General features: G+C 31.9%; 1 protein-coding gene across 5 annotated transcripts in view; it reads left to right on the forward strand.

Moving 5' to 3' along the window:
* The window catches only part of LOC139515854 (uncharacterized), a 66,960-nt gene that overhangs the window by 36,342 nt on the left and 13,222 nt on the right, over nt 1-17,396 (forward strand). For all 5 annotated transcript variants that reach the window (XM_071305585.1, XM_071305586.1, XM_071305587.1 and 2 more), the window contains 2 exons: nt 13,022-13,749; nt 17,184-17,284. In XM_071305585.1, the coding sequence (XP_071161686.1) occupies nt 13,022-13,749; nt 17,184-17,284 (829 nt within the window). The remainder of the gene's footprint in view (nt 1-13,021; nt 13,750-17,183; nt 17,285-17,396) is intronic.

Consider the following 17,396-nt stretch of genomic DNA (forward strand, 5'->3'; position numbering starts at 1 on the left):
CTACTTCAGCAATAATTTGTTAGTAGAATCAAAAGAACAATTCTCGTTCATCCAAGTATTGTGTGATTTTTTCCTACTTTAGCAATAATTTGGTTGTTGAATATCAAAAGAAACTTCTGTTTTTTTTTACTTAAAGACTTATCAATGTATAAATGCAATTTTCCTCACTATTTCGCTTACTGGAATATTTTTTGAGTTTTTTGACTCGATGATTGTCCTTAATATGCTTGAAATAATTGCAACTTGAAGATAAGAAAGCAACAATCATTTGACTCTATTTAAACCAGACTCTTCATACTACAGTATGTGATCAGTGCTTTCCCCACTAGAACAAAAAACTGTCATATGTATTGAAAGCATTTTCATTTATTTAAAAAAAAAATTTGCAATCATACGTTTTTAAAATGTGATAATAAACTGATGAAGACATTTTAGGGTGAAAAAGCAAATGTTTTTGTAAAAACTAAATTTCCAGTATGTATATTTGTCATATTGAAAATTCAGAAACTCAATTGTGTGCATTTATCATTGCATTTTTTGAAGAATGGACAAAAATGTTGGGGATTTGGTAAAAGCTTCATATATAAGTATCAGATTATCATTATCATAATTCACATTGATATAAACCATCACTATAATTTTGAAATTTTCATCATTTAAAGTCTGGAACATCTTTAATGAAAAGGTTAGCATCAGACTTTTTAAGTGTTGAAAGGTCATACAATGTCATAGTTGGCTAAATTCATTTTCCCTTGTAGGAAATATTCAATCAAACTTCTTAATTCTTTATAAATACAATCTTTTAAAACCTATAAGTAAATTTCTTAAAAAGGAAAAAAGGTGTTGAAGCGAAAATTTTTCCATATCTTTAGATATGGTTCTTTCTATCTCTTAGTGGATTATTTCCAGATAGAGTAACTTTGACACTTTTATTTCTTCTTTTTGTCAAAAGTACATACCACCAACAAGTATTGAAATTGGAGTGATGTAGTGAGGTAGAAATTCTATATAAATATTGGAAATACTTAACAAGGTCAAGGGGTCACCAAGTGTCCAGTTCACATTCTTGTACTTAACTGTCTATATAGATAATTTTACCTGCAGATCCCCAAAAGAATAAAATATGATGTGAATATAAATAACTTTTTTCCAGACAGCAAAGCAACAATAAATGTAAAATATTTATATATTCTCGTCCCTCCCCAATTTCAATTGCCATCTTTTACAACCCTCGTAATTGCAATCAATAAATAAATCCAAACAAAAATGTATATTAAAGAAAATTAAATGAATCCACAGTATAAACTGTATAATGGATCAAATGAATTCTTTATCATATGAGAAGAACAGATAAATGATTGAACAATTTAAGGTGAATTTGTCATTGAAATCAGTAGCTGAAGTAGTCCTCCTATCTATTAGTCTGCATTCCTCAGATAACTTGTATTCAGGCTCCTGACCCCCTCTGAGGTCCATCGTACAAAGTGGGCCTGATATTACTGATTATTGAAGTAGAGATGGCCCCCTACACAGGTCTTGAAAAAAGATATTAAATTTATGATTACGTAATTGATTTAGGACAGTGTTTGCACACTTTAGGTCTTAAGATGGACAGACGATGAATCCTCTATTAGTTTTGAAATGATTATGAAATGATATATGGTTATGACTAGGGATTGATGAATTATGTCAGGGTTTTAATGTATGATAATTATTATACCTGTATTTCATCAGTGTCATTTCTACAGGTAAATTACCTTTCATCTAGTTTAATACAAATCAGGTAGAAAATTTATGATTTTGTGGTGAATTAATTTAAGGGGGGAGGGATAGGTTATGTTAACATTAGTACTAAGGAATGGATCATATTACTTTTGTATTTGTAACAATTGATGTTATACTTTTAAATTCTCTAATTAAAACATCAAAGTTACCAAATATATGATTCACCTTTGAGGACTAAGGTTTGGTGAACTTTTAAGAGCACTCCGCTGTCTCCTTATTTAGGCCTTCATTGACAAACTTTACATCACGTCTCTGAGCATCACGTTCAGAATTAAAGAAAAATTTCCTTTTTAAATTTCCTTTGTTTGTGATTTATTGCCTGTTCAAAATTTCCAAGGTAATTAAAAATGGAGAAAATAACATTTAGAGAGTTGGAAAACAAGGTTTAAATTATATATTCTCCCCTGAGTTCATAATGGATTGAGAATTTCCATACTATTTCATTAGATCAAGCATAAAACACTAACTCTTCATGTTTATTTCTATCAAGTTCAAATTGGTAAAGAAGATCATGTCTTTTTTTCTGTTTTTTCAGAAAATTTTCAGTTTATAGCATGTTTTACAAATGAGTGGACAAAATTGCATACTATTAAACCCACAAAAACATTTGCTCTAATCCCAAGTTCTCCTGATAAAAAGTCATTTTCTTAGGATACAGATAAAGGCTTAATAGGAACTCTTGTAGGCTATGATTACTAGATACAAGTAAACCCCCTCAGAGCTTTAATATACCTCATTTCTTTCTAATTCAGCCTTATCTTTAGGATTCCAGCACTCAACCAGACCATTTTCTTTACAACCTCTAGCTAATTATAATTACTACACTCCCACCAAACAAAGAATTGAGAACCTATCCAGCCCTTTGAATTTTCTTTTATTGAGGATTTCAGAACTCCATGAGAGGATTTGGTCCCTCATTTTTAGCTTTTCTTGGTAATTTTAGCCCAAAATCAATTTCTCAGCAGTTTCTGTTTGATGATTACAGCCCTTGCTCAATAAACCCCTAGCAGGCCCCTTTCTCAGCAGCCTCTTGATGATTTCAGCACATGATCAGTGGACCCCTTTCAAGCCCCTTTCTGTGCAGCCTCTTGTTGATGATTACAGCCCTTGCTCAATAAACCCCTAACAGACCCCTTTCTCAGCAGCCTCTTGTTGATGATTTCAGTACATGATCAGTGGACCCCTAGCTTTCATGCCCCTTTCTCTGCAGCCTCTTGTTGATGATTTCAGCCCATGATCAATAAACCCCTAACAGACCCCTTTCTCTGCAGCCTCTAGTTGATGATTTCAGCACATAATCAATTAACCCCTTTCATGCCCCTTTCTCTTCAGCCTCTTGTTGATTATTTCATCACATGATCATTGGACAATGATAACAGGAAACATCTTTATAAACACAATTCTCCTTCTGTTTATATGTAATTATAAATAAATCGGTGTTTTGTGATGATGTCCAGTATAGAACAGGTACATTTACTTACAATGCAGAGATCAATATTCTTAAAGTCAAAAGAAGAATTGTTTCTTGGTTATTCCAACCAGTAACCATTAGCGGAAAGTTTAATGAATTTGGCAAAGAGATGTTAATAATGAGTTTAAATAGTTATCTTTATTTCTAGCTAAAGTTATCTCTGTTTTAGATTTTCTATTTTACGCATTAGTTTTAGTAATGGATGTTTAATGTCCAGTGACAAATATTACACACAAATTTTGTTATTTAGACAACGAACACATTAATGTGATATATTAATGATAGCCCTGCTTTGTACTGGTCTTTTGCTGCTAGTTCACAAGATAACACACACTTAATGTCATCAAGGTAGAAACCTCACTTTAAGAAATAGAAAATACCTATTTTGATGTCTTTTTAGTTTAGAACCCAGCCACATATTAGACCAACTACTGGTACCTGCTACACTTGAATTGTTTACTGTTATTTGTAATGTGTCCAGTGGCAAATATTTCATGTATGTTAAGAAAGTGCCACACTTGAAGCAAACTCACTATTTTAGACCACTGAGGCTTTTCATATCGTTTGGTTATAATTGTCTTCTTTCTGTAAGTAAGATTATGAAAAGTATAATGAGCCACATAAGATGAACTGCTAATATTTTAAAATCGTCAGTGGTCTTTGTAATATTATACAGCTAAGAATTGGATCCACAATTTGTTTATACTCTTGATTCAACGAATGATTGTTATTTGATTAATGTCCAGTGGCAGATATTTGATGCATATTTACATCATCTTTGTTAAGATTTTGAAGTAAAATACCACATGACGTAAATTGTTGTTAATATTTTAATATGGTCAGTGGTCCTCGCTACATTACATATTTTTGGTTGTCACTTTGACACAGACTTTGACATAAGACATTATGTATTGTCACTTTTACTGTCAAACTGTCTTTTTAATCTTATAATGCTGTTGTTTTGTTGAAATAAGGACATTGCTTACTGTTTTATTAGTTGTACTTAAAAAGGAGTAGCTGTGTTTTCATTTATTTTTCGTGGGTTCCAAATTTTTTGGAGCAGGGGCTGATTCAGACAGGATCCTGTGGCGTGTGACCCCCCAAAATTTGTAAAGCATGCATGGGTTAATGTCCTCCTCTGAATAATGTATATTTCAATAATTCAACATAAAAATATTCATGCAGCTTCTTTCTGCTAAATTTAAGTTTGCACCCCCCTGTCCTCCCTTTGGATGGGGGGGGGGGGGAATGCATTTTCATGTATATTTTATTTTCATGGTTTTACAAACTTCTACTGATGATACAAGGCAATAGAAAATTTTTACTTTATTAAACATTTGAATCTGTGGTTCACCTGTAACCTAAAAATCAATGAAATTTGAATCCAACAAACAATTATGAATCCACGAATCCACAGTATGTTATTTTCTGATGAATATTGTTTCCTGTTGACTAGGAGTTTTTTTAATGAAATCATTTTATACATGTATTTGTTGTTTTGAAGAAAATAAAAAAAAATGAATTTAAGGATGTTTTAGCAAGGTACTCATTGATCATTATTGGATTCAAATCATGTGAATTCTTAAAGTTTTAAGTACTTTGTTCCACTGATTAGATTTAATTTGACATCCAGTAAACATCTGTATTTTAATTGACCAGAAAAGATTTGAACTTAATGTGTATTGACAGTGTCTTACAATTGACTAACAAGTAAACATCAGTACTAAAAGTGAGGGATAGTTGGAGAGGTACATGTGCTTTCTGATGTAAAAAGGCCAACAAAGGGATGTAGGCCCATGAAACTGGTAAATAAAGGCTCAGGTATCAGGGTAGGCCTGCCAAGACAGTCAAGCCCAAGTAAGCAAACACTGAGAATTTTTTTCCCTTGGAATAGATTACCTTCGCTGTATTTGGAAAAAACTTTTTACATTTTGAGTCCTCAATGCTCTTTAACTTTATACTTTATGTATATCTTTTTTCTCTTTATTTATCCATGATAGAGTTTTTTTGTCTCAGGTGTACAAAATTGTTATCCGGGTATCTATGATAAGTTCATTTAGGTAATTTTAGGCTCAAATATAACAAAAATATTTAGATTTTGTTTTCAACCCTTCATCCCAATTTAATTTGACATGTGGTAAACAGCTATGGAATGCATTTTATTTATATTTTCAAACAAACCAGTTACTCTTTTTTTTCTAATTCTGCATGGGAGTAAACAAACATTGATGTGAACTGGTCATGCAAATTGGAGAGATGGTGCAACTTGTTTTTTGCAACTGTTTATTTTGACATGCAGTAAACATGTTAATGACATGCCGTCTGCTAACATTGGATGTGCATTACATATATAATTCATATGATTGTTTACAGATTGGTTTCAAAATTGACATCTATAACGAATGAATTAATTAAAGTTTGTTGGAGCCAGTAACAGGCATCTGTCAGTGTGATGTACATGTTTATACAATTAACGCTAATATCAGGGACATGGATTGGAATATTGAACATATTTCCATATAATTTGACAACAGCGGTTTTTCCGTGTCATGTTTTTAATATGCAAATAATTATAAAGTATTAGTTTTATATCACTTTTCACCTATTTTTGATGCACATGGTAGAAATTATAAATAAAAAAGTATATAATTCATTACAAATGTTCTTAAAATGAGTAAAATAACCTAAAAGTGTAATTTTAATGATTTCACCGACTTTTTAAGCCTATCTATTACTGTTTTTTTCTCTCTGGATGTTTTGACAAGTTCAGGTAAAATTAGATTATTGGTACACCTCACTGACTGAGACAACATTCTAACCACAAATGAAAATTGTAGAGACATAAAGGAATAGAGATGACACCATGGGGGCGATCAAAAACTAATTACTATAGACAACACCATTACCGAAAAGAAAATGAGAGAAAAAAGAAGTAAAAAGCAAAGACTACACAGAAACCTAAAAAATGAGCAACACTAACCCCATCCCAAAACATTATGTGTCCTCATTTTAAAAGCGTATGTTTTAGATATGAAATTATTCAGCAATGTATATGGATCTAGATAAAAATGAGCAAGGGTTGGGATTTTAACTTGGGAAACAAATGGATCGTCAGTTTTGATGAATGTTACTTTTATTGATAATTTGTTTTGGCCTCCAATTTTGGGGTTTCCATTTCAACATGTATAGACAGGGGACTAACTATTGTGCAGGATTCAAAGCATTTACCAAATTAAGTCCTTCCTGATTCAAGGCCAGGCTTTCAGTATTATGTAACCTGACAAAGCAGAGAACAGTCCTTAGGTCAGGCACCTGCAAAGTGTTTAAAATGTGCTGAATAAGCTTTTAATTGTGCGATGAAATTGGTAATAGATTTTAGTTGATGCACTTATTTCTAACAACAAGGGAACAATGTGAAATATCATTAAATAGTATCTTAAATTATTAAGTTAATATCAGGTAATTTCATGCAGCGTGATTTATAATAATTCACATGTTAAAATTATCTATGCAGAAGTTATATAATCCATGGAGAAAATGAGTGTAATTTGTTTCATCTGACAGGGAATGAAAAATAGCATGCTATGCATAGACAGTAAAGATGCTGCAGAAACGATTGACTCATTGATATATACTTAGGTTTTGAACATCTGTTCACAATTTACATAGGGGGAGACAGGAAATGCCAGGGGGTATACTTTGAATTAGGATTTGGAAAAAAAATTGTAGAAAAGATCTTGAGGCTCCTCATTTTACTTGGCAGACAGGAATTGGGAGATATATATTGAATTGAGGAATTTATTTGAAAATGATTATATAAAATAGGCTCCTCATTTACAAAGGAGACAGGAATTGAGGGGGAGGGGTAGGGGAGAGGGCTATACTTTGAATTGAGGATATTTTTGAAAATTATTGTAGAAAAGAGGCTCTTGACCTCACTCTTGACCGAGCTCTTGACATGGGAGGTATGTGTCCTGAAACAAAGAGGCACTCTATGAGAAGTATGCTGTAATCACATAATGACAGTTTTTTGGCTGTATCATAGATACATACTCTGAAATGCTATTCTGCTCTGACATATAGCTTATGGTACAATGTGGTTAGTGACATTCTCTTTTCCACTGATTGAGGTAAAATGGATGAGTGTTTTAATAGTTAACTAAATAAAGTGAGTTTTAACTGTTTCTTTTATACTAACAATTATGTCCAATTAGTTTTTTTTGGGAACTTATCTAGGCCCATTGTCACAAAGTTTTCTTGTACAAGATTACTGTATCCAACTGTTTGATGGATTTTTTACAGTGAAATTGTCAAAGAAAACAAAAAAATAGAATCTAATCCTGTTGTTCTTGTAACTTGGATGGACTTGGATGGGAATTATCATAGTGCAGATGTTTGTTTTACCAAGTTTTTGAAGAAATCAGCAAAATTATCTATCTAAGTAAAAGTAAGATTGTTAACAAAGCAAACAAGTTTAAGAGTTGTCCTTTGAAACTTTTTGGTTGACTTATTAGTTATATTGGTAAATTTGATGGTTATCAGGTTATAGTATTGTGTAATATTTTTTGAAATTGAGTTACTGTAGTATTGTAAACAAATTCTGTTAGCAAATTTATTTTAGGCGCAATGTATCATACAACATTTATGACCATGCTATTCAAATTAATCTATTTAAATTACAGCAGCTGAAATGAAAGTTAATTAATTTTCGACTGTTTTAAAAATAGATACAGCAATTAGTTTGAAAAGGCACAAAAGATAAATAATCTTTAAAAAAAATAAGACAAATGTGAATGTATGCTTTTCATTTAAGAAAACAAACTTGTTTGACATTGACATAAACACTGCCGTTCTATTAAAAGTTGAAAGATCATGGTTAAAATGGTATTCTCTTCATCATATTTTTCTTATGTTCAAAAATCATAAACCTTGGGCATGTTGGGTATCTCAAATTTATTATCTTAGCTTTTTAAGTGATGAGACTAAAAATCTGGAGAGGAGGTTAGCAGAAACATAAATGAGAATGGTTTATAAATTAAAACAGTATGATCTTTACAGTGAAGTTAAAATGATGGATCAAGGGGATACTAGAGAAGAACATCTGTTCTGGGAAATTTTAGGGTTAATGGAGAATAAATGCAGCAATAAATTATATATGAGTTATGTGAAGGTGTAAATTTCTTGACTTTGTTAAAGTTAAAGTATATTGATTTGAACTAAGTGGATTATGATTTTGGGAACCTGAAGAAAATTGAATTGACGTATTCATTATTATAGTTTTACTTCTGGTTAAATCAGTAGAAAATTAAAATATAATTAAAAACCAATTGTTCAGAGAACAATTGAAGGTCTTTCCACCAGTTAATATCTATTTTGATATTAAAATATTAACAAGAGGCTGTCACAACGACAGCAAACCGGATTTATTAACATTTATTTGTGTCCTGGCAATATCACAAGAACCATAACTGATGAATGCTGAAAGTGAAAATCGTCAATATCAAATTTGACCTCCATTTTGTAGTCAGTATCAACATATTAAAATTTGAAAAGCTTAGATTGAATGGTTCATTAGTAAATGCAACAACGTGAATGGAAACACCATTTTACGATCTTTCAAGAACCATAACTCCTGAACGGTAAAAGTCAAAATCGTCATTATTGAACTTGACCTCTATTTTGTCATCAGTAACAACATATAAAAATTTCAAAAGCTTTGGTTGAATGGTTTATGAGAAAATGCACGGACACGACTGGAAACACCATTTTTCAATTTTTCAAGAACCATAACTCCTGAACCGTAAAAGTCAAAATCGTCATTATTGAACTTGACCTCCATTTTGTCATCAGTAACAATATATTAAAATTTGGGAAGCTTTGGTAGAACAGTTCATGCGTAAATGCACGGACACGACTGGAAACTCCATTTTTCAATCTTTCAAGAACCATAACTCCTGAACCGTAAAAGTCAAAATCGTCATTATTGAACTTGACCTCCATTTTGTCATCAGTAACAACATATTAAAATTTGGGAAGCTTTGGTAGAACAGTTCATGCGTAAATGCACGGACACGACTGGAAACTCCATTTTTCAATCTTTCAAGAACCATAACTCCTGAACGGTAAAAGTCAAAATCGCCATTATTGAACTTGACCTTCATTTAGTTGTCAGTAACAACATATTAAAATTTTAAAAGCTTTGGTTGAACGGTTCATGAGTTAATGCACGGACAACATTTGATTGCCGCCCGCCCGCCGTACATCCCCAAATCAATAACCGACATTTTTGTCACAAAAATCCGGTTAAAAATCAGTCTAAAATGTCAGTTCATATGGCTTTATGATGTATAGATATGAATTTAAAGCAAAGGTCAAAATCTAGAACGTCAAATTAACCTATGACCTGACCTCAATTTCAAGGTCACAAACTGAGGATCTCAAATCAAAAGACCCTTGGTCTCTAATATGTATGGTTAATAAGTTATATCACTTTACACATTATTTTAGATATGATAGGGGCAAAAACTCCCATTCATTGTCTACGCACCCTTTCAACTAAAATTGTTAAGTTACGACATGTCGCAACTAACAATTTAGTCAAAATAATTTGTCAATATCTTATACGGTTTCTGGAAATGAGACGAAATAAGCCTATTAAATTCAAAAATTAGAATATGACTTTGACCTTTGACCTTGACCTAATTTTCATTTTTTTGGACCAAGGACCTCATATCAAAAGATCCTAGGTCTCTATCACTTATGGTGTTCCAGTTTAAAATACATTTCAAAATTTCAAATACAAAAGGGGAAATAACCCTCATATGGAGCGTTCATATTGCTTCGGTCGAAATTGGACAAATCAATTTTATAAAATAAATTTGTCGTAATCTTTTACGGTTGCGAAGGAGTCGTGGACACAAAGAAAACAGTGTTTGAGGAGATAACTCCTACAAAGAAAAGTATTTGGTTACGCAGGGTGAATTTCAAAAGCGCATAAACTGTTCGATATCATATACCAAATATCTAAGCGACATATTGCGAAACAAATATTTATAGCAAGAACAAAATTAGGCGGAAGAAAAAAAAAATAATCAGAGGAAAAACAATAGGTCTTTCCACAGAAAAGTGGAAAGACCTAATTAGGAATGAATTATAAACTTTGCTTTTTTAACCTTGTCAATACAGTAGATACCAGTGGCCCATTTATTCTATATAATTTAACTGCTGGATTGAATGTTTGAATAAAAGGGAACTTATCAATGAGACAGCAATGCAACAACACAAACAGACAAATATATATATATAGACTTCAATATCTGAGGTCTTTTTACTGCAATTGGATCCATGTAGGCTGCAACCCTGTGTTGTTCCTCAACTCTAATATAGATAATAGACATAGATTTTATAAAAACATTTCCTTATTAAGTCACATGATTTTAAATTCATGTCCTCATTTTATTTTGGTTTATGAATTCCAAACTTGTGATGAATTAAACAATGAAGGCCATTAAAGCTGTCAAATATTTATGTTTGTGACATAATGTTAATGAACATAACACTTCATAAATTTCATGGATTCAACATGCTTTTCTTGATTTAATACATTCATCAGGATTGCTCAGACCTAAAAATTTTGACAGCCAAGGAGTATTGATATCTAAGAACTTGAGGACTGACTGCAATAACAAAACAGCAGTAAATTATTATTTGATCCTGGCAATTAAATATGTTTTTTTGGAATTTAGCCTGAATTCTAGTCTAGTACTGGCTGGCTTGTCATATTATTTGAATTGAATAAAAAGATGAAATGTTTCAAAGAAAATTGACTGTCCCTTTCAAGGCCTTTGATTGTTATACTTCAATAAGAACTTCTACAAGATCCTAAATTGAGCAGTCTCTAAACAGTCTTTGACTTCAGTCCCTATAGTAATAATTGGTATAAAAAAAAATGAAAACAACACCCATTTTAAATTTCATACGTCTGCATCGCTTTTTTGTATTTACCTTCATCAGGAACGCTTAAAGATGAATATTTGAAAGCCAAGGATTTATATAAGGACCGAAAACATTGAAGAGCTATAAACCAAAAAGGACCTAAAAAATCATAGATATCATGTATAGAATGCAGTTAAGTCTCTAGGGAAAACTAGTTTAAATCATTTAAATTGTATTGTAGTGTTTACTTATTTAAAAATCTATTTATCTATTTTATTCTTAAAGTTCATAATCTTGTCCAATAAAAATTGTTAAAGTTGATAGTTTTTAATCAAATAATCAATAGGTGGGTTAATTGAAAAGCCTATAAAAATCTTGTAAAACATAGACCCCAACATAGACACACTTAAAAAGTCCTGTCCTAAATCAGCAACCTCCTTGTGTCATAATGTGTTTTGTTCTATTAAAGAACTTTTGGTAGTCTTTATAATTTTTTGTTCTCAAATAATTGTCAAAAATACTTGACATTTGATATTGACTTTTGCTTTGATGAAACAAATATGTTGACCTATAATGTGTTTTGTGTGGTCTCTTTTGGTGTATACTCGTCAGCCGTTACTACTCAGTAGGTAATTAAGATTCACATATATATATATTAGAATATAAGAGAATCTGCACTGGCTTTATAAAGTGTTAAACAGACACATATTTTCTCTAGTAAATGTTAATAAGATACAAAATGCTGGCAGAGTTTGCATTATATATATATAAACTGACATTTTTACAAGTCTAAAATGTGAATATTTCCATATAGGATTTAATTGATGACTGTTCCGGAAATGCCATATGACCAGTATGTCAATCAAATGTTGACAGTATTTGTTTTGCTGCTTTAAAGTGGTTACTAGTATTAGATGCAATGAATGTTTGCACAGATATAGCTTTACTTTCTTTGACCCATGTATGTCTTTTGGTTTGCTGTTTTCAGTCTATGACATCATACCCATCTTTTATGCATTCACTCTAGGAGTCCATATTATATTGCATTCACCTTGTTCTTCTGTCTGTTCATCCTACAGCTCTTTCTGTCACACATTTCTACTGAATATAATCACTCCATATTTAGTCAGACACAGTGGTGAGTTGTAATGTGTGAGCCCTTTTCAAATCTGACAGCAGCCAACTTCCTGTGTTCAGATAACATTAATCACGAGTGTAAATGTGCATTCTTGTCAATCTGCTGTAGTAGACTTATCTGCATTTAAAACGCCCATAGGCGGATCCAGGGGGGCCCAGGCCCCCTTTCATAGGAAAACTTTGGTTGATTATATAGGGAATCATTGAAGCATGACTGGAGAGGCCCCCCTTAGGTCAGTCAGCGGGCCCCTCTTAGGAAAAGTTCTGGATTCGCCACTGACGCCCTATATTTCAATGATGCGGTCAACCGTTCTTTTATCTGTTCTGCTTTTTGGTCTATGATAGTGTCACTGTCTTGCTACTAAACAGGTCAATGTATAAATGTTACAATTCATGAATTTGGAAGTATTGGTGTTGAGGTCACAATATTCCTTTAAATATTCTGAAAAATATAACAATTGTTTTGGTAATTATTGTTCAAGCTTTTTTTAAAACTATAAATATTTCTTCAAGGAGGTAAGAATTCTTTGTGACAAATGTCAAGGTCACATGTACTATTAAAAATCTCCTTATATTTTTAGGTTTATCAGCAGAACTTGCACCTTCTCTTATGTCGATATAGGACAGAATTGCTGTCAAGATTTACAGTGGAATTACATGTTATTTATTTATACATTCTCTTTATATTTTCAGGTTCATCACTAGAACTTGCGCCAGCTCTTTTATCAATATATGACAGTATTGCTGCCAGAACAAATGGTGGAATTACATGTAGTATTACTAATGGAAATAATCAAAACAAGAAAATCGCCACAGACAATCAGAGTTCTGCTGTAAATGTGGATGATAATGATGAAAGTGTGGATAATCTCTGCAAAATGGCATCCACCTCATCAATTGTCAGTGTGGATCAGGATTGTAAGAAACGACCATTAAGTATTAGCTCAATGTCATCCTCATCTTCATCATCGTTAACACGCCATACACGTAAACGACCAAACTTAACTCCATTTGATCAAAGATCTTCAGGTGATTTTGACGATAAAATAGAATCAACCAATAATAATTTTAGTGATAGGTTGGACCATCTACTGTATATTGATGACGATGTACCAAGTGGAACGACAGATGAGGAAATGTCCGTTGATACGGATGCTGGGAGTAAATCTAGTGCAGAAACGAACTGTGAACAAGTACTTACCCCTAGTCAGTCGAAAGATAGTCTCATAACTCCATCCCGTTCAGCACAAACTGAGGAGGCATCAGAAACAAGTGTTCAGATTCAGGACAGCCCAGAACCCAGTATACAGAGACGGGACAGTACCAGTCCTCAAAAATATGTCTCCTATGTTCAAAGAGTAGTGACGGAAATCATTGAAACTGAGAGAATATACATCAACAATCTTAAGGATATATTAGAGGTATGTTAATGCTTTGTGTTTGTATTTTAGAGCAACTAGAGGTATATAGGAGGGTTGAGATATCACAAAACATGTTTAACCCCACAGCATTTTGTGCTTATTCCAAGTCAGGAGCCTCTGGCCTTTGTTAATTTTGTATGTTTTATACATTTTTGATTTTTGTTTAGTTATATGTTTTGGAGCTTTAAGAGTTTATTTATCACTGAACTAGTACTCAGTTTTGTTCAGGAACAACTGAAGCCTGCCTTCTGGTGCAAGGTGCTTGCTGTCCTTAGGCTGTTTTCTGCTTTAGTTGGGGGTTGTTTTTTGTTTCCATTCTCAATTTACTAACATATGTTTTAACTATGCATGAGGCTACAACTGAGACCCAAAAGCTAAAGGTCTGAAACTCATTTCACAAAATATAACTAGTTACAATACTTGTAAGTCATGAACATGTCATTATAATTGATGACCAACTTTTGTCTAAGATTTTTGTGAAAAGAGATGTTTATGAAGTTGTTACATTTAGATAGAAAACAATATCAGTAACGAAAGTGTATATATTATAGATGGTTTCTGTAACTGTGTCACCCTGAGCCACCTAACATTTATATACAATGTATATATAGTAGGTTAATATATAATATATGTAAATATCAGTTTCCCAGTATAGAATTTCAGACATTATTTTGATATTTTGCCAGTATAAACCTCTCCATGACATGAACCCATTTATTTTATGTAAATATTGACCTATTATGTAATCAAATGTAATTGATTTTACCCAAAATGTCTTTGTTGTTATAGGTGGCAAATGATTTTAAAAAAACTTTACAGTTATATAAGAACATGATGTACCCACTAAGATTAGTGACTTTAACTTGATAAGGAAATTTTTACTTTTAATGAGAAAGTTTGAAGGAACATCTTTACTTTTTTAGAAGAAATGTTGAAGGAATTTTTTACTTTCTTAGGAGAAAATTTGCAGGATATTTTTACTTTTTAAGAGAAAGGTTGAGATTTTTTGTAATTTTAAATTATATCTAGTAAACCTTTGTGTAGAATTGATATCAGACTGCATCATAAATACATCTCCTAGTTAGTCAGTCAAAAACAGTACATTATTGTAAAATTGTTTGTAAAATGCTAGCAATCTCACCATAGATGGTAACAAAATAGCAAGGCTGATTTAGGTATCAATCTGTAATAAAAGATGGCCAACACTGAGCAAATAATATAAATAATTGATATGAGTCTTGTCATTAATGAGATTTAAGTTAATCTCACAGTTGATCTGTAAAAAAAATCATTATTTTAAAACCATTTCTAATATGCTGAATATATAATAATCTGCATTGAAATCATACCACATGATATATAGATATAAGAAGATGTGGTATGAGTGCAAATGAGACAACTCTCTATCCAAGTCACAATTTGCAAAAGTAAACCATTATAGGTCAAAGTGTGGTCTTCAACACAGAGCCTTGGCTCACACTGAACATCATTCTATAAAGGGCCCTATACTATAAATACTTAAAATATATTACAAGAATTATCAAATGGTTTCTCCTTTTAAAATATATACTAGAGATATCAATCTATAATCAAAGATGGCTGTCATCAGAAGTAATACTTACACACATGCAGTTTTAAATTAAACCTTGGGGAAGATATTGTTATTCAAGATTTAAGTTTTAGTTGATGTTTAATTAAGAATTGAAGGCTTCTTTTTGTAATTTTATTTGGATTTAAAAGCATTGATCAAAGCATATTTTCTAGAAGCTTCATACTAAAAATGAGTGCAACTAGATCAAAGCTTTAACAGTCATATAAAATTACATAAGGAAGCATTTAATTCTTATAATTACTTTTATATGCCACAACATTAAAATTACACAAGTTTTTCATTTGTTTTCTTTCATTTATTTTCCTTCACATTATAGTGACCTTGTCATGATAAGCATGTTCATTTATGAATATTGAATTTTATTTAGAAGTACAGTTTGATTTTGGAATGCCTCACAATTGCTTATATTTTTCCAATCAAAAGTACAAATTCTAAGGAAACATACATGTAATGTTATTATTAAACAGAAATGCAGGAATTAAATAATTAGCGCAGTAATGCTAGTTTCTGTAGGGAACCTGTAAAAGGGTATTTTCCTGATATTGATACGGTACTTTTAAATAGGGACCTTTAAGATATGGACATGGATCTCTATCCCCTTTCTTTGTGTCACCTTTGTCTAGACCTAACACATAATATTACCCTTACTAATTTACAATCTCTTTATCATTCAAGTGTTTTTATTGCGGTATTGTAAAATCACACTAAATTCAGACAAAATATTTCTATTGCAACACCTCAAGTGTTGACATAGACTAGGGGTGTGACATGGGTCACATTTAATCTCAATATTCTGCAGAATGACACACTACGGTTTTGGTTAGGAAAAGCATTGATCAGATATTGGTAAAAATGGGTGTGTTTATTTGACAAAGGCCATCATAGTTTACGCTACATTTGGAAACTATAGTGTTTATCTTATTAGGTCTTTAAAATTCATATTTTTGATGTTTTATAGGATCATCAATGCACTTCCTCAGAAATTCTTTATCAATGATTAAAAATTATTTATATCTCCTTTTCATAGACATTGATGTAAACAGGTGTGAATCCAGGGTTTTGAAAAAGGGGGTTTCCTTGGCATTAGCCAACGTTTGAAGTGAAAAAAGTTGATGCATTTATCCAGAAAAGAAGCTTTATAACAGAAACCACCTCATCTCGTTTAAATCTCTTCTGGTGTATGTGTTTCTGAGGTTATTCCATAGATTTTGGTGTGGACTTCTACTAGAGAATTGATGAAGATTTTTCTGTTAAAAAAAAACTTTAAAAAGAGAATTGTTACATTTTATCCATTGCTAACATTTACATTATGAAAAACATGTATTACATTCTGAATTAACAATGAGTATGAACCTAGGATGTGGAAACATGAGTTTCAAACTGCTACTTACCCATGTTTATAATGATATTATTGTTTAAAGAATACGACCAATCTAAACATAGTACTCTTCCTTATATTAACAAGCCAAAGTACCGGCATGTTTGCTGAGAGAAGCAAGGCATTTGCAATTTTCTGTTATGTTTGCTGATCTCTGCTTCAGTCCGTTTATCCCTCCCCTATGTGGATAAAGATTTGCGGTCACATTACTGTAAAATTTAGCACAGATGCCAAAAATTGAACATGGGAATGTGATATTGCCAGCCATCATGGTATTTGATAGACATGTATACATAATTTTATATTTTTCATTTTTTTTTTTTACAATTTAAGACCAATAGGGCAGTTAGTAACCTTAAATACTGACATTTGTATTTCCATGCATTAATTTGCATGGGATTCATCAAAAGTTCTCCAAATATATGTGACATTTTGTATTTTCAGGGTTATATGGGATTTATCAGGAATTCTCCAGAATTGAAGATTTCTGAGGACCATATCTCTGCACTGTTTGGTAACATTGAAGAAATCTATGATTTTGGAAAGTAAGTCTAACATGTCAAATATCAGCAAAAGGGAGATAACCTATGATTTATCTTTAGTAACAGTCAATCTTTTAAATTGTATTATTTTTGGGGACTCTTGATTTATTTAAAA

This window comes from Mytilus edulis, chromosome 3 (genome assembly GCF_963676685.1).
Source record: "Mytilus edulis chromosome 3, xbMytEdul2.2, whole genome shotgun sequence".
Taxonomy (NCBI): Eukaryota; Metazoa; Mollusca; class Bivalvia; order Mytilida; family Mytilidae; genus Mytilus; species Mytilus edulis.